Genomic DNA, 18,893 nt, shown 5'->3' with positions numbered 1-18,893 from the left:
AGTTTGTATCCGAATAAGTCCTTATCCAATACACCCGGTGCAATAGCCCCTACAATATTATTAACCGAAAGATAGTTAATTATTTAATTACGTCACACCCAAAAAACAAAATTTGACACTGTTTCTAAAATGTACCTGGCAACATCAATATCTCTATCTTCGGCGGAGAAAAGTCCAGAAACAGCTTTCGGAACACCTAAAAGGGGCCCACCGATGTTCATCACAGCCTTTATATGCTTAGCCTGCACCTCCACCCATTTCATAAAATGCAAAACTCCCATCGAATGTGGGATTATTACAGCCATGTTGCCACCATTTGTAGCAACCATTAGTTCGATATTACTTTTTATTATGCTTAGTGTCTGATCACGCACCTGCAAAAAAATTAAATAAAATATCAGACAAAGAATTAGCAAACAACCTTTTTTAATATGTTAACCATTAATTATTTTTCCTCTGTGTTTTGAAATGCGAGCCTCCAATCGCATGAGGCCATGTACATAGTTTTCTCTTCATATCCGATTCGAGCAAGATTAGCGATTAGAACTGCCCAAACAAAGTAACCTGGAGCAAAATAATCTGCAGCAACAAGACCAGTGACTGACCTGACTCTTACACCGGGTGGATCTAAGTCACTTTCGTTGTCCAATGACATATGCTCCACCAAACATAAAGGTCTACGAGGAAAAAAATATTTACAGACAACCTCGTAAGTAAGATGCAAGAAATGGTATTAGGATTGATGAAACATACATTCACTATAAAAAGCTTTTCGAGAAAAAGTGAACAATTGAGTTTCTTGAGTTGAAGCATGTGACGGAAAGACGTATACGAGGTTCTGATTCTTCACTAATTAATCTTTCCATCCACTCAAATCCGAGGTGTCACAAGCACTTTATATATATATATTACCAAATTAGCATCAGCACGAACAATGCAATCGTTCATTAACTGGCTAACATATTTCTTAGTCATCTACCCCGTTAATAAAACATGAGAAATTCCAAATGTCGTGTCACGACAAAATACGGGGAAAGAAAAATCTGAGAACCCTAATACAATTTGCCTCTTTCCAGCCGATAAACGAACACTAAAAACCACCATAACAACACATTTCTCCATACAATAATTCCTCTCCAACTCAAGAAATGCTTCGATTATCGAGTCAACAACAGTTGTAGAAATTCTTCACACTGAATCTTACAAGCCAAACAATATATTTCCTTATACTCAACTAACTTCTCCCAACCAGAACTTTTCCCCTGCAATACTCTTCAACCAATTTTAATCTACTACCATATAAAGAGTAGCATGAAATATGAAAAACTGTTCACCTTTACCTTTTCAATATCATGACAAAACCCTCAAAATCTACAGGCAATCTATACATTTCCAAATCAATTCATTCCGAAAAACGAAATAAACGAACAATTAGTGCCTTTCTTTTGTACCGGTTGTAGACTTCTCCAAAAGTGCCTCCTCACAGCCTTTGTCTGAATAAGCCATCAGCACAACTATGCCCTTCCCAAAGCTCCAGTCCACCGGTCATAATTCCTGTAAACCCTCCTTCTTCAATTTCACCCCGGGCGGGTCGGGCATCGGCCCGGTTATAGCCTCTGTGACATATTGAGGAAAAGAAGAAGGCATCATATTGTACGAAAACAATAGTTTCGAACAAAATGGTTATTTTGCTGCGCTTTAGCGAAGTTTCTTGTTGCTAGTGCAAGAAGGGCACTTGTAGTGCTTGATATGCTCGGCTTTAGCTGGGGTAATCTTGACGCATTTACCATGAAACCACTTCTCACATAAATCGCAGCAAATCCAGAATTCGTCCGATGCATAGTTGTCCCCACATGCCCCACATAACGTCTCCCCATCCTCGTCTAAGCCTTCTTCTTCGCCTTTTCTCTCTGGCCTTGAAATTTTCCCCATTGTCTCAGATGTTCGCTGAAGCCAAAAGAATAGCAAGTTCGATAATAAAAATCCAAGGAAAATATTTCGGTAAAATACATAGCCACGTTGAGATAATCTTTTTCCCTAACGATCTCGAGTTTGACTTTGAGTTGTTGCTACTGTTATTTGAGACTGAAGATTTTTCTGTCTGTTGTGGTTTAGCAGCACCTGTCACAACTTCAAACACAGTCGGGAGATCGTTCATCATGTTGAAAAGTCTTGAAGAACAGATCATCATCATCATCATCATATAACATGAAATAAAAACGAGCAAAGCAAATGCTCGACTTTACTGCTTTCAGAGAGAAAACTGTTGAGTAACAATTTTCGAGCTAATAACATAACTTAGAAAATATTATAAATAAATATTATAGAGCCAAAGTAGAAGGCAACAGCAAAGCAGCCAAGCATCACTGTGGCCACAAACTAAAGATAGCCAGTCCTTTTCTTGCATACCATCTCTAGTAAAATTCTTCAACGTTTGCAAAATCAAAATTGATTTCCGATTGTGTTCACACAATTAATTAAACGACCTATGCTACACCCGGTAAAATACACCGACTGATTTTTAACCATTGATATCGCCATGTGTACACAACCCAATGTCGCATCTAACTACTCCATAAACATTTATATTGAATATAACGAACACAATTATTTTCTAATTTCATGAATTAGAACTACTAAATGAATCAAGGTTCTTTCATAAATTTGGCCTTCAAGGAACTGCCACGTAGAAATGAAGTAAATGGTTCTTAACGATGGTATTTGAGATATACATTTGAAGTTGCTATGGACTTCTTAAGAAAAAGAAAAAAAATGTTGTGGAAAAAAATGTTATGGACTTCATTAGTGCCTTGCCGACGTCCGAGGGGGCCGGATCTATCATGGTGGTGATAGATCGTTTTTCAAAATATGGGACGTTCATAGCTTGCCCAAGGGATTGCACCGCGGAGGAAGCAGCCCGGTTCTTTTTCAAGAACGTCGTCAAATATTGGGGACTACCGAGAAGCATCATAAGCGATCGAGACCCACGCTTCACGGGGCGATTGTGGACGGAGGTTTTCAAACTTTTGGGGTCCGAGCTTTGCTTCTCGACAAGTTTTCACCCCCAAACCGACGGGCAAACGGAGAGAGTGAATGCCCTACTCGAGTGCTAATTACGGCACTTCATGGGAGTCAATCAAAAAGATTGGGCGAAGCTCCTCGACGTGGCTCAATTTTCTTACAACTTGCAGCGGAGTGAAGCCACAGGGAGGAGTCCATTCGAGCTTGCAACGGGACAACAACCGCTTACGCCGCACACTTTGGCTACGGCAACCGATGGAAGGAGTCCCGGAGCATTCAAGATGGCTAAGTCGTGGGAGGAACAAGTCGACTTAGCCCGGGCGTGCCTTGAGAAGGCTAGACGACGAATGAAGAAATGGGCGGACGAAAAACGACGACCACGAGAATTCGACGTTGGGGCCCAAGTGATGGTGAAACTATTGCCCCAACAATTCAAGGCGTTGAGGAGCATGCACAAGGGACTTGTGCGAAGGTACGAAGGACCATTCCCGGTGATCGCCAAGGTCGGCAAAGTTTTGTATCGCCTAGAACTTTCAAGTTCTTTGAAAATCCACCCGGTCTTCCATGTGAGTATGTTGAAGCCTTATCACGAAGACAAGGAAGACCCGAGCCGATGAGAGTCGCACCGAGCACAACCCATCATGACTAAGTCATACGATAAGGAGATCGAGGAAGTGCTCGGCCGACAATTGAAGCGACGTAGGGGAGTTCCACCGAGTATTCAATACCTCATCAAATGGAAGGGATTACCCGAGTCCGAGGCAACGTGGGAGACGAAGGAGGACTTGTGGCAATTTCAAGATCGTCTCCACTTGTTTGAGGCAACGAGGACGTCGCCGGATTAGGCGGGGGAGGATGTCACGACCCACTAGTTTGGCCCAACCACTTGCCAGTTTCCCTTGGGTTGGGGAGGTTAAGAAGACCAAGATTTAGCCCAGACAGGGTTAGGCCAAAGTTGGCCCAAATGTATAGAGGTAGGTAACGGTAGGTAGAGATATTTTAGGAATTCTTTGGAGTGTTCTAGGGTAGGTAGAGATATTTTAGGAATTCTTTGGAGTGTTCTAGAGAACCACTCCCAACCGTTAGATCAAATAGATCTTCATCGTCCATGGAGGAGGTGGACTTGTATAAATAGAGCTAGGATCCTCATTTGTAATCATCCAAGAAATCCAACAAACACTTAAGCAATAAAGTACTTTCATACAAACTCTCTTATATTCTTAAGTTCTTCTTTTGTTTTCCATCACTTGACTTAGCTATCGCGAGGGGCGAGAAGGAGCTAAGGCCGCACGGTTCGTTGTTAAGGGAACAAGTCCGTTAATAGCTTCGGATTTTCTTGAGAAAAAAATGGCTGCACTCTACTCCTCTACTCCTCGTCGCCTGAAACCAAATAACCAAACATAAATAGCTTCAGATTTTCTTGAAAAAAAATGGCTGCACTCTACTCCTCGTCGCCTGAAACCAAATAACCAAACATAAACGATCATCAATAAAAAGAAATAGGGCAACCACCCAGTATCATTGTATATCACCAAAAACAACAGTAGAATTTCACCTCCCCTCTTAGATCTCTTTTTGGGTCTCTTGTCGAATTTCAAGTGGCTGCTCTCTTCTTCAGTAAGTTGTCGGAGTTTCCCTTGGATAATCTCGTACAAAACCCCGATCTTGAGTTCCTTCAACTCTAATTCCTTGATGAATTTTCGCAAGACGACCAAATCAACACTAGACCCTAGATAGAATCGCATGCGGTGTCTCGGAAATTGAGTGATAATCGCACGCTGTAGACGAATGAATGTTCAAGCAATTAAATTGCTATTTTCATAGAGCCGAGTGATTTGTTTATTATTACAAGTGGCAAATATGTAATTATGCATATAAATTCATATATATATATATATTATATTAAATATCAATTATATGTTTTCTATTTTAATATTAGGAATTTAAATAAATTCCTAATTTAAATAGATAATTGATTTTAAATATATATATATTGGCCAATAGGATTATTTCTTCTCTTCCAAGATATAAAGAGATAAATATCAATTAATTATTGGCCAATAAAATTATTTCTTCTCTCCCAAGTTACAAGAGATAAGTATCAATTTAAATTGGGCCAATCAAATCGCGGCACATCATCAGTAAGGCCCATAAAGGACTCTTATTCCACCACTATACATAGGGACCCTCCCTTCACAATTCAAAACACAACTGAAGGAGCATAAACCGTAGGAGCAAAATTCTCTCTACAACTCAAGAAGCAAGGAAGAAGAATTCGTAGGAGGTAAGATTCTCTCTCTACATTCAAAGTGTTCTTCGTCAAATTCGAGGTGTTCTTGAGCAAATTCAAGGCATTCTTCATCAAATCCAGCGTTCGATCCGAGATAACGGTGCCAAACCTTCGGATTAACGTTAATCAATTCAAGTCAAGATCATTGGAAGATTGAAGGGCCAAATCCATCAAGAATTTCAAGATCTTCAAGTCAAATCAAGTCAAAGTTCAACGTTCGATCCGAGATTCAAGTCGCAAGACCCTTGGAAAACGTTATTCAAATCCAAAATCAAATTCGGAGAAGATCAAGTCAACGACCCGACTCCGAAAATTCAAGTCAACTATATATTTTTCTAGAGAGAAGAATCAGAGGATTAAAATAGAGATTGTAACCCGCAATTTATTTATTTTAATTCAATAAAATCATCTTTGTTCAATTTTTCTTGTTTGTTTATATCGCAGATAAGAATTTGTTGTTACAAATTTTGGCACGCCCGGTGGGACCTCTCTACCTCTCATCTCTTCTCTCTCTCGAAGATCCTAGTAGCTGTTCTACGTTCACGATGAAGGCTGCTACTTCAAATTCATCAAGCATGGGCGTAGTTACAAGGAGTATGGCTAAGAAGCTGCAGACATCCTCCGAGATTAGCTCAACGCCCCAAATCATCGAAGAAGGCTCGTCACCTCTCGTCAACATAGGTGGAGGCGTGGAAGGATCTAGAGGAGAAGCTTCATCATCCACGTCCCTTTCAGCATCAAACTACTCTGAAGTGGCTCCCGTCATGACGACACATGCTACGACCATGGAGGAGCAGATGGCAATCTTGATCAAGGCCATTGAAGGGCTAACAAAGCACATTCAAGAACAAGACTCCCAAATCGCTATGTTGCGAAACAAGGTTGACGGTAGTCACGACATGGGAAAACAAGGCGAAAATCACACCGAAGCTGAAACTTCTGCAAGGCGACATCCAATCGAAAGGGAGAAGAGCCCGGCTGAAGAATTTCAGGTTTCGTCAGAGGGGTTGATTCCTATAGACCAATTGAAGGAGTTCATCATGGGGACTATCAAAGACAAATTCAATGAGGGTTCAAAATCGTCATCAACATATACCAAGCCATACACTCTAAGAGTAGACGACTTGAAGATGCCAATTGGTTACCAACCCCCGAAATTTCAGCAATTTGATGGCAAGGGTAACCCAAAACAGCATGTGGCACATTTTGTTGAAACTTGTAACAACGCCGGGACTTTCGGAGACTATCTCGTTAAACAATTCGTCCGATCATTGAAGGGGAATGCTTTCGATTGGTATACAGACCTAGAACCGAACTCAATTGACAGTTGGAGTCAGATGGAACAAGAATTTTTGAATCGCTTCTACAGCACCCGAAGAACAGTGAGCATGATCGAGCTCACAAACTCTCGCCAGTGGAAAGAAGAGGCCGTCATTGACTATATTAACCGTTGGAGGAATTTAAGCCTGAATTGCAAGGACCGATTGTCAGAGGCTTCAGCTATCGAGATGTGCATTCAAGGAATGCAATGGGGACTCCGATATATCCTGCAAGGGATTCAACCTAAGAGTTTTGAAGAGTTGGCCACTAGAGCGCACAACATGGAGTTGAGCATTATGGCTAGTGGAGTTGAGGGACCACCAGTTCAAGAACCTCGACAGTCGAAAGAAAAACAAGACTTTCGGAAGGGGGGTAGAGTTTTCTCTAAAACCTCAAGTAAAGAATCTTTGGCAGTGAATGCAACCCCTATCAAATTTCAAGGAAAAATGAACGGAAACAATGAGGAAAAACAAGATTTTTCTCAAGAAAAAAGAGAAAAAAGACTCACCCTCAAAGAAATGCAAGCAAGAGAGTACCCGTTCCTCGACACTGACGTGGCTGGAATATTTGACGATTTGCTAAGTTTAAAACTTATCGAGTTGCCTGAAATGAAGCGCCCCGAAGAAGCTAGCAAGACCGATGACCCAAAATACTGCAAGTATCATCGGTTGGTCGGGCACCCAATTCATGATTGCTTCGTATTCAAAGATAAAATTATGCAGCTAGCTCGCCAAGGAAAGATATCACTTGAAGAGATCAGCGCCAATACAAACTTTATCGTCAGCAGTTTTGAGTCCCTTGACATGACGACAACGAACGTACACGAAGGAGATGATGATCGTATTAACATCTCATGCAACACGATAATTGAAAGGGAGATCGCTGATAGTGGAACAACTCCGTCTTCAAATGAAGTTTGTACCGTGATTGGTAAATGCATGTCAACAATGACTTTCGCTGATGAAGATTTACTTCTTGGTTCCAAACCACACAATAGGCCATTGTTTGTTGCCGGCTACGCTCGTGAGCAGAAGGTGAATAGGATTTTAATCGATGGAGGTTCTGCAGTCAATATTTTGCCATTGCAGACTTTAAAGGAATTGGGAATCTCCACGGAGAAGCTCAAAACTAGTCGCTTGATGATCCAAGGATTTAATCAAGAAGGACAAAGGGCCCTTGGTATCATAAGGATAGAGTTGTTAATGGATGATATGTTGTCCACCGCACTGTTCCATGTCATTGATGCAAGAACCTCATACCGTATGCTTCTCGGGCGACCTTGGATACATGAAAATAGTGTGGTTCCTTCTTCTTGGCACCAATGTTTCAAGTATTGTCGAGACGGAGTAGTTAAAATAATACTCGCCGATGATAAACCGTTCACCGAGGCAGAAGCCCACTTTGCCGATGCTAAGTACTATCTTGATGATGAGAAGACAGTAAAGGCCAAAGAAATTCTACCAGTTGAAGAACCAAAGCGAAAAAATAATCAAGACAAGGCTCCTTTAGTGTGTGAGGCTTTGAAAGATTTGATGTTTCCCTTAACACCAATTGACGAGAAGCGATCAACTTCTCAACCACCTAAAGGATTTGTTCATCCCACAGAAGAAACCCAAGAGGAATGCGAAGAATTCTCCGAGTCCCAAATGACAAAATGCTTTGGCCCAAATGCTTATAAACTCTTAGTGAAAGCTGGTTTTAACCCACATGAAGATTCTACGCTTGGAAGGCTTCCTGCCGAAGTTGTTGGCGAAAAGGTGCATGGCCTCAATACTACTCAAATAATGTTGAAAGAAAAAGGACATGCTATTCAAAGTCCTCGAGTTGGTCTTGGATTTGTTCCTCAAAAGCCAATTCGTATTGCTATCAATAGAGCTACCAGTAATTACATAATCGAAGACGAATTCTCATCAACAGACGATTTTCTTGAAAGTGGGACAAAAGTGAGAAGAACATCCGTCTTTGATAGGCTTACACCATCTGTCTTCGATAGACTCGCGCCATCGGTCTTTGATAGACTTGGACCACTTAGAGAGTGGGGGCATGGAAAAGGTGGCAAACGAGGGTTGGATAGACTTACGCCATCCGTCTTTCATAGGCTGGGACCACTTAGAAAGTGGGGGCATAATAGAAGCAACAAGCAAGATTTGGGTGTTTCTAATACGAAAGTCACCAAAACACGAAGGATTCGAAGTTCGATTCCATCTCGCATGAAACGGTGTACTTATTTGACCATATCATGTGGCGAAGAGTTGAAGGCTAAAATGCGAACTGTCGTCTTTACAAAAATCCAAGAGGACGAGGAAGATGACAGAGAAAGTGTGGCATCATCGTATCATATCACTTTAAGTGAAATAGACGTGACTGAGGAAGAAGACGCTGAAACTGCTCCACCCGAGCTTGAAGAAGGAGTCAAAGCCACCATCGATGAGTTAAAGGAAATTAATTTAGGAGATGCGGAGAATCCTCGACCAATCTACATTAGCGCTTTACTCACCGTCAACGAAGAGGAGACTTATATTGAATTGTTGCACGAGTTCAAGGATGTGTTTGCATGGTCTTATAAAGAAATGCCCGGATTGGACCCAAAAGTGGCAATACATCATCTCTCCGTGAAGAAAGGAGCTCGCCCTGTGAAGCAAGGCCAACGTAGATTTAGGCCTGAATTAGTCCCTGCAATTGAGGCTGAAGTGAACAAACTTATTGAGGTTGGTTTCATTCGAGAAGTCAAGTACCCAACATGGATTCCAAGTATCGTCCCTGTTAGAAAGAAGAATGGACAAATTCGTGTGTGTGTTGACTTTAGAGATTTGAACGAAGCATGCCCTAAGGACGACTTTCCAATGCCAATAGCCGAACTAATGATCGATGCTACTACAGGCCACGAAGCATTATCATTTATGGATGGGTCGTCCGGATACAATCAAATACGAATGGCGCCGAAAGACGAAGAATTAACAGCCTTTCGCACACCTAAGGGCATCTATTGCTATAAAGTGATGCCGTTTGGCTTGAAAAATGCCGGTGCTACATACCATAGAGCCATGCAGAAGATATTTGATGACATGCTCCATAAAGATGTTGAATGTTATGTGGATGACTTGGTGGTTAAATCCAGAAGAAGGGAAAATCATCTCCAAAATTTGAGAAAAGTCTTCGAGCGCTTGAGAAGGTACCAATTGAAGATGAATCCATTGAAATGTGCATTTGGTGTTACTTCGGGGAAGTTTCTTGGATTCGTGGTTCGTCACCGAGGCATAGAAATCGAACAAGCCAAGATTGATGCAATTTTAAAGATTCGCGAGCCTAGGAACATTCATGAACTCAAAAGTTTGCAAGGAAAGTTGGCATACCTAAGAAGGTTCATTTCAAACTTAGCCGGTCGATGTCAACCATTCAGCCGACTCATGAAGAAAAATGTTCCCTTTGAATGGGATGAAGCTTGCACTAGTGCCTTTGAAAGTATAAAATCGTATTTAACGAAGCCTCCTGTGTTGATTGCACCAGTGCCCGGACGATCGTTAATACTCTATATTGCTGCTCAAGAACGATCTGTCGGAGCTTTACTAGCCCAGGAGAATGATGATGGAAAAGAGAGTGCCTTATACTACTTGAGTAGAACAATGACACCAAATGAATTGAACTATTCGCCAATCGAAAAGACATGCTTAACACTCATTTTTGCAATTCAAAAGTTGAAGCACTATTTTCAAGCGCATGTTGTCCGTCTAATCTCAAGGATGAATCCTCTAAAGTATGTCATGTCAAAACCCGTCCTATCCGACAGACTTGCAAGGTGGTACCTGCAATTGCAGCAGTTTGACATAACATATATTCCACAAAAGGCTGTGAAAGGACAAGTTCTAGCCGATTTCTTGGCGGATCACCCTATCCCTGCAGAGTGGTTATCCGATGATCTACCCGATGAAGATGTTCTTGTGATTGAAGCTAGTCCTCCTTGGAAGATGTATTTTGATGGAGCTTCTCACAGAGAAGGAGCGGGCGCCGGAGTAGTATTCGTCACATCCAACGGCGAAGTGTTGCCTCACTCTTTTACCTTAACACAAAATTGCTCCAACAATGTTGCTGAATATCAAGCTCTTATCCTTGGGCTAGAAATGGCAGTTGATATAAAGCAACTAAATTTGGAGGTATATGGAGACTCCAAGTTGGTGATCAATCAGATACTCGGATCGTACGAAGTAAAGAAGCTCGATTTACTCCCTTATGTGGATTATGCTAAAAGACTTATCGGATACCTTGGTGATGTGACGATAGAGCATGTGCCAAGAAAGGATAACAAACAAGCAGATGCATTGGCAAAACTTGCTTCTACTTTAGCCATGCCCGAAGACGGAGCTCGTATATCAATTTTCAAGAGGTGGGTCGTACCACCAATTTTTGAACACGAAGAAATTGAAGAAGACGAAACTCGAGTGGTTTACGTGTTTGAAATCGAGAAAGAAGATTGGCGTCAATCGTTTGTGGATTACTTGAAGTACGAAAAGTTGCCTAATGATCCACGTCAAAGGGTTGATATTCGACGTCGTGCGGCTCGTTTCATCTACTATAAAGATACACTTTATAGACGTTCATTTGATGGAGTCTTCTTGAGATGTTTAGGTGATGACGAAGCCATTCAAGCCATAGAAGAAGCTCATTCCGAATTTTGCGGCGCCCATCAGTCAGGACCCAAGCTACATTTCCGAATAAAAAGAATGGGCTATTATTGGCCATCTATGGTGAAGGACTGCATGGAGTATGCCCAAAAATGCCAACCTTGTCAATTTCATGCAAACTTTATTCATCAACCGCCGGAGCCATTGCACCCTACTGTTGCCTCATGGCCCTTTGATGCTTGGGGTTTGGATGTGGTTGGACCTATGACAAAGTCTTCAGCTGGACATCTCTATATCTTGGCAGCAACAGACTACTTTTCCAAATGGGCTGAAGCAGTGCCTCTTCGAGAAGTAAAGAAGGAGAACATTGCTGATTTCATCCGCATCAACATCATCTACCGTTACGGAGTTCCTCGATATGTGATCACAGACAACGGAAAGCCATTTTGCAACAGTGTGATAGATAAACTTTGTGAAAAGTTCGGCTTCAAGCAAAGAAAGTCTTCAATGTACAACGCTGCCGCCAATGGACTCGCCGAGGCCTTCAACAAGACTTTATGTAATTTGCTGAAGAAAGTGATCGCCAAGTCAAAACGTGATTGGCACGAGAAGATGGAAGAAGCTTTATGGGCTTATAAAACAACGTATATAACACCTACTCAAGCCACTCCATATGCTTTGGTGTACGGTGTGGAAGCAGTCTTGCCTCTTGAAAAACAAATTCCATCATTGAGGATAGCTATACAAGAAGAACTCACTCAAGAAGAAAATGCCCGTTTGTGTCTTGCAGAATTGGAAGCTCTTGACGAGAAAAGATTAGAGGCACAACAAAGTATTGAATGCTATCAAGCTCGTCTTTCTAGGGCGTTTAACAAGAAGGTGCGACCAAGATCGTTTCAAGTTGGAGATTTGGTACTTGCCGTAAGGAGGCCCATCATCGTCACTCACAAAACGGGGAATAAATTTACTTCAAAGTGGGATGGTCCTTATGTCGTCAAAGAAGCATACACAAATGGAGCGTACAAGTTGGTTGCCGAAGATGGTTTAAGAATTGGCCCGATAAATGGAAAGTTCTTGAAGCGGTACTACGCATGAAGCGGAGGAGAAGGCTCCTGGCCCGCATGAGTTGAAACTGTGCACGGCTAAAAAAAAAAAAAAAAAAAAAAAAAAAAAAATTCTATCTTTTTTCCTTTGAACCACGTTATGACTTGATCCCATTTGGGGTACGTAGGCAGCTTAGATATTCTCTAAGTTCAGTCCTTTCCTTTAAAAAAAAAAAAAAAAAAAAAAATCTATCTTTTTTCTTTGAACTACGTTATGACTTGATCCCATTCGGGGTACGTAGGCAGCTTGGATATTCTCTAAGTTCAGTCCTCTCCTAAAAAAAAAAAAAAAAAAAAAAAATCTATCTTTTTTTCTTTGAACTACGTTATGACTTGATCCCATTCGGGGTACGTAGGCAGCTTGGATATTCTCTAAGTTCAGTCCTCTCCTAAAAAAAAAAAATAAAATAAATAAATATATATATATCTTTTTTCTTTGAACTACGTTATGACTTGATCCCATTCGGGGTACGTAGGCAGCTTAGATATTCTCTGAGTTCAGTCCTTTCCTACAAAAGAAAAAAAAAATGTTGAAAATACAAGTAGAGAATACTAAGGGAGCAAGATGGAAAAGGAGATTTTTTTTTTATTTCATGAATCATAAAAGTGAAATAAACAAAAAAAAAATATCTAAATCTAGCTCAAGCGAAAGGGTCTAAATCGTTCAACTTTTCCTTGGCATCTTCTAAAAGCTCGGCAGAAGCGCGCAATTCTTCTACCAAATCATCACTTAAAGGGGATGTATTTTCAATAGCAGCAATCTCTTCGTTAATCTCACGAATTTCAGTTTGAACAGTATGAAGGAGTTCTCGTTGTCGTTTTAATGAGGATCTCAACTGTCCTACCCTCACCTTCAAAGCGGCACGCTCTTTCTTGACACTCTCCAAATCATTATTGGTGACTTGAACTTGAAGAGTCTCTTTGTGTTCTCTAGCTTGAGTAGCATGCAAACGATCTTTAGCCTCATCTAATTGTCGTGCTAGAATCTCTTTAGATGCCTTCTCAGAATTCAACGACCTCGCCTTATCATAAGCCGCCGCCTGGGAAAATAATGACTTCAATAATTCCTCTATGCAAGATATGTCGAAATCACCAAAATCTCTCATGGTTCCAAGAACTAATTGGACATCTTCTTGAATAGACGAAATGGAATCAATTGAAGTCCGTACTATCCTCGCACGAAGATCTTGCCATAATTGGCGAAGAAAAACCCGCTTGTGATTTTTCAGGAAATTTTCACCCACAAAAACTGAACAAGCCCCATTGTACGACCCTTTCGCAGTCTCTTTCATCTTGGACGTTCTGGCAGGCATCAAAGTAGTCGGCGACAAAGTTGCACCCATTGAGCAAGCCTTGGCAGTTGAGTGATGACTAGCTTGAGATTCCTCGCGATCGTCAACGTCAATTATCTCGTTTCCCAACTAAAAATAAAAAAAAACAAAAAAAAATCATTAAGACAAAAAAAAAAAAAAAAAAAAAAGAATGTGTTAAGTGCAACCTTCTCAGCAAAAGTGTCATTTGTTCGAGAATGACTGTCCACACTGTTATCAATATGAAGATCTTGTGGTTTTGAAGATTGCGGGTCCCTCTTCGGCCTTTTCCAATGACGTTCTATGTGGCTATCGCCACTCTCATCCGATGGCAAAACGTTCATCTTCTTTATATCTCTAGAAGGGTTTTTGGTTTGGAGCACATTTTCGCGAGAAAGATTGCCGAGACAATTTCTTGCCTCATCTTCTTTGTCTTCAAGTAGAATCTTACTTAACTCCAAGTTCACCAAACTCGCAACTTTATTTTCAAGATAAGTTCCGTACGCTTCAGTCCACCATCTTTTATAGCCGTCCGTGTGAAACTTTCTCGGATTTTGAGGAACGACGGAAAATATCACTTTAGACATGGACTCGAGCAAAACACATAGACGCCAATAACGGAGTCCATCTATTAAAGAAGCCTCGCGAACATCTTCATCAAGTACTCCCGGCACATCTTGGTAAAACCCAAATTGACGGCTAAACCGATGAGGACTATAAGGCTCAATAACAAAACGATTACCACGCCGCAAGGAGAGATAGCTCGAGCGAATGGCGATGAAATAATTTCTTTCGGACCCTTTTGTTGTTCCATCATCAACATATAAAGAAGACTCGCTCCTAGGGATCGTGGTGCAAGTCCAAGACATAAGATCTCCTTTGTGAATCCGTTTGCGTGCATCCGCAGGAGTGTAGTATCTAGCGCTTCCTTCTCCGGAATAAGATATCATCTTTGGGCCATCGACGGCTACGCCTTGAAGAACTTGACAATGGGTCTTGAAATAAAGTGCCAACCAACTATAGACGAAGTGAATAGGAAACGGAGAGTTCTCTTGATGGGGTCTTAAGGATCTCGAAATCCTATTTATGCCGTTGAAGATGCTTGCTAAGACAGGAACTGCAAGAGAGACTTCTTCGCCGCTCGCCATTATGCTAGCCATCTTGAACGTTGAAGGACGTATCATGCCTACATCATCAGTGGGGAGAACGAAGGTGCAAAGCCAACAAGCCAAATGGGCCGCCAAGTATGTCTCGGACCTCAGTTCGACATCAACACTAATGCTCGAAAACACGGCTTCTTCAATGTTGATCCATTTTGCATGTGCTTCAATATTGCCGGAAGGATTGTGAGTTGACTTGGGGCGAACACCCTTCTTTTCTTTGCGCGGAGGAGGTTGAGTGTATTTCTTCTGCTTCTTCGACCAAAACTGAATCCAGCTTTCGACAGAGACATTGGAGGACGGATCTTTAGAGCGCTTCCGAAGTAAGTGGTAGGCATGGAATAGATGTCGGCAGGAACGGTGAGAATATCGAACACCCTTTGCGTCGGAACCAACGAGTTCTTGTGAGGCAGGGACAACTTCATCGTAAAGGAGCCCGGTTAACGGTAGCCCGGAGAGGGTGTGCAAATCCCATAAAGAGATAGACATTTCTCCAGGAGACGTCAAGAGGGTATTTGTAGTCGGACACCATGCCTCGAAGAACGCCTTCATAACTTCAGAGTTGTAGTCGTACGTGAAGAAGGAGGCATATACAGAATCATAGATCTTCGCGGACTTTAGCTTGTGCTGGCAACGGCTGAGAACGTCTTCGGTCCATTCCCAGTAGCCTCTGAAGAATTGAAAGCCGCCGGAAAGCTCGAGAGTATCTCCCCACTTGACTTTTCCCTTCACGATGTTGCCACCCAAAGTCGGCAGAAGGCTCGGACTGCTTGACTCTTCCGGAAGCGAAGATCTGTCGGGTTTATGATTTGATACTCGCAAACTATACACGTACTCGTACTTATTATGAGGATGCTCGTGAGACCAAACGGACATGCGATTCGGAGTCGTGAGACGTGGCCATTGCTTTGCGTAAGGACCGATAAGGGGGGCATAAATCGTCAAGATGGTGCCTTTGTCATTCGGTTGGTAACGATCGTCAAGAATTAACAATTGCTCGTCGCCAAGAGAGGAGAAAGCTTGCTTGAAACAAACCATCGGAAAATCTATCAAAACAGATCAAAGAAAGAACGATAAGTTCGACGTGGTGAGATAAAAAAAAAAAAAAAAAAAAAAGCGAGGGCAAGGAATCGTGCTAAAACCACCCAATGGCCAAACCTAAAACGAAGAAAAGAGGACCGGTGAGTTCAAGAAAGGAATCAAAACCACGTTCAAGTGTCAAAAAAAAAAAAAAACGGGAGGAAACGTTTTTTTTTTTTTTATGGAACTGACCTGAAATCGAGCCAAAGAAATTAGCAAAACCACAAAAAAAAAAGAGAGAAAAAAAAAAAGAGCTAAACTCGATGGAGGTGAAAATTCTTCTGCAAGAGGGTCGATGGTTGAAAGCTGATGAATGAAAAAATTGGTAGGGGTCACCTCCTTTTATAAGCTGGGAAAAGACAAATCCTAATGGTATTAGGATTAGGAATTATCCAATTGCAAGGAGTTTGAAACCTATTGGGAGAAGGATAATACATGTTTGAGTGGAGAAAATCAAGTTGCAAAAGGAGTCCTTTTGCATTAATGATACGGAAGTTTGGGACTTTCTCTCCTCATGGAAATCAAGTTGCATTCAAAATTTGATTTTTATGTGGGCCATGCTCTAACCTATAGAAAATATATAACCAAGTCTAATACTTGTTTGAGAGGAATTATGCACTCTCTCACGTGTAATTCAAATTTGAAGTTTGGGGAATAGTTGGGCCAAATTGATTAAAGGAAGAGTGAGTTCAAATTTTATTGGTTTATATCATCAATTAGCCTAGACCAAGAATCGAACAAAGGTTTTTTTTTATATACCGATGAAAACCAATATTATCGTGACTTATTCACTTCAAGACGCATTGTTCGTGAACAAGTCTCGAGGGGGCATTTGTAGACGAATGAATTTTCAAGCAATTAAATTGCTATTTTCATAGAGCCGAGTGATTTGTTTATTATTACAAGTGGCAAATATGTAATTATGCATATAAATTCATATATATATATATTATATTAAATATCAATTATATGTTTTCTATTTTAATATTAGGAATTTAAATAAATTCCTAATTTAAATAGATAATTGATTTTAAATATATATATTGGCCAATAGGATTATTTCTTCTCTTTCAAGATATAAAGAGATAAATATCAATTAATTATTGGTCAATAAAATTATTTCTTCTCTCCCAAGTTACAAGAGATAAGTATCAATTTAAATCGGGCCAATCAAATCGCGCCACATCATCAGTAAGGCCCATAAAGGACTCTTATTCCACCACTATAAATAGGGACCACTATAAATAGGGACCCTCCCTTCACAATTCAAAACACAACTGAAGGAGCATAAACCGTAGGAGCAAAATTCTCTCTACAACTCAAGAAGCAAGGAAGAAGAATTCGTAGGAGGTAAGATTCTCTCTCTACATTCAAAGTGTTCTTCGTCAAATTCGAGGTGTTCTTGAGCAAATTCAAGGCATTCTTCATCAAATCCAGCGTTCGATCCGAGATAACGGTGCCAAACCTTCGGATTAACGTTAATCAATTCAAGTCAAGATCATTGGAAGATTGAAGGGCCAAATCCATCAAGAATTTCAAGATCTTCAAGTCAAATCAATTCAAAGTTCAACGTTCGATTCGAGATTCAAGTCGCAAGACCCTTGGAAAACGTTATTCAAATCCAAAATCAAATTCGGAGAAGATCAAGTCAACGACCCGACTCCGAAAATTCAAGTCAACTATATATTTTTCTAGAGAGAAGAATCAGAGGATTAAAATAGAGATTGTAACCCGCAATTTATTTATTTTAATTCAATAAAATCATCTTTGTTCAATTTTTCTTGTTTGTTTATATCGCAGATAAGAATTTGTTGTTACACACGCATCGCCAATAAATCCGGTACTTGTTCCAACTTTACCCACTTTTTGGGGAAAAAAAATCCAATCTGATTTTCTAATTCCTTTTGTTTCAGAGTTAAATGCAAAAACCCCCCCTGTGTTAATCCTAAAGACCAAAAACCCCCCCGGGATAAAAAAAGTGACAAAAACCCCCCTAATAAGTGTTCAAACATGCACACTCGACCCATTTTATTTTTATTCGTTGACTGTTCGTGAAAAGACAAATACACCCTCAGATAAATCTGTCCAACATCTAAAATTTTATGACCCAAATGAAGTTTATAAAATTTTCAATTCAGTCCCTAATAGTTTCAATTAAGCCATCTTCCCCAAATTAAAAAAACACACAGACACACAAATACACACACTTTGATTTTAATTTCTCTGGGCACCTCACCCCACCCCACCACTGTCGTCGCCGGCTCCGTTCATGGACCGAAACCCCTCTCCGGCGACCAACCAAGCAGCCACGTCACCGTACGGATGCATCCACGTATCATCTTCTCTGGTTTCCCCAAAAATGGAGTATAACTCCAGATACGCATTCTCGTTTGCCATTGCCGTGGTTATGGAAGGTGGGTGGTTTTTATCTATTTAAATATAATTTACATTTTTTCATTATATTATAAATTCCAGAAAACCGGCTGTTTGACGTTGCCGTTGACCTGAAAAACCTGAGGGCTGCACTCCGGTTCGCCGTCGAACAGAAAAACGAATCTCGGGTCGGGTTCAGCCCTAACATTCAAGTGCAATTTCACACCCGACCCGCCAATCATAACCCACCCGTTTTGAATCACCGACTTCCCCATATTCTCCAGAATACTCTTCAAATCCAACTGCACCGCGACGGAGCCTAGAAGCTTCCCGCCGCTCACAAGCCCGCATCCGCCGCCGCCTGATACGCATTCCCGTTCTCCAGAATATAATTTATATTTTTTCATTTTGTTTTTGAATTTAAATATTATTACAAATTCATAAATAGTTAAATTGTTTTATGAGTGTAGAATCAGAGGGGTAAATTTGTCTTTTCACGCACAAAATGTATAAAAATCGCACAAGTAGTCGCACATTGGGCGAGTGAATGGCACGCACAAAAGTTAGAGGGGTATATGGCTTTGACTATTGATTACAGGGGGATTTTTGTCACTTTT

The 18,893-nt window shown here is 40.9% G+C and overlaps 1 protein-coding gene and 1 pseudogene across 1 annotated transcript; both read right to left on the bottom strand.

Moving 5' to 3' along the window:
• Window positions 1-1,624: 1,624 nt before the first annotated feature.
• On the bottom strand, window positions 1,625-2,470 carry LOC148768228 (PHD finger protein ALFIN-LIKE 4 pseudogene; annotated as a pseudogene).
• Window positions 2,471-12,971: 10,501 nt separating this feature from the next.
• LOC148768227 (uncharacterized) lies at window positions 12,972-13,823 on the bottom strand. Its single transcript, XM_088823584.1, has one exon. It carries the CDS (start codon window positions 13,694-13,696, stop codon window positions 12,995-12,997), a length of 702 nt encoding a protein of 233 aa, XP_088679710.1. The 5' UTR covers window positions 13,697-13,823; the 3' UTR covers window positions 12,972-12,994.
• Window positions 13,824-18,893: the final 5,070 nt, after the last annotated feature.

The sequence above is a fragment of the Erythranthe guttata genome, chromosome 9, assembly GCF_056151865.1.
Source record: "Erythranthe guttata isolate IM_541 chromosome 9, IM_541, whole genome shotgun sequence".
In the NCBI taxonomy this organism is placed as follows: Eukaryota; Viridiplantae; Streptophyta; class Magnoliopsida; order Lamiales; family Phrymaceae; genus Erythranthe; species Erythranthe guttata.
The sequence above is the reverse complement of the archived record's forward strand: the minus strand, read 5'-3'. Positions and strand labels throughout refer to the sequence as shown.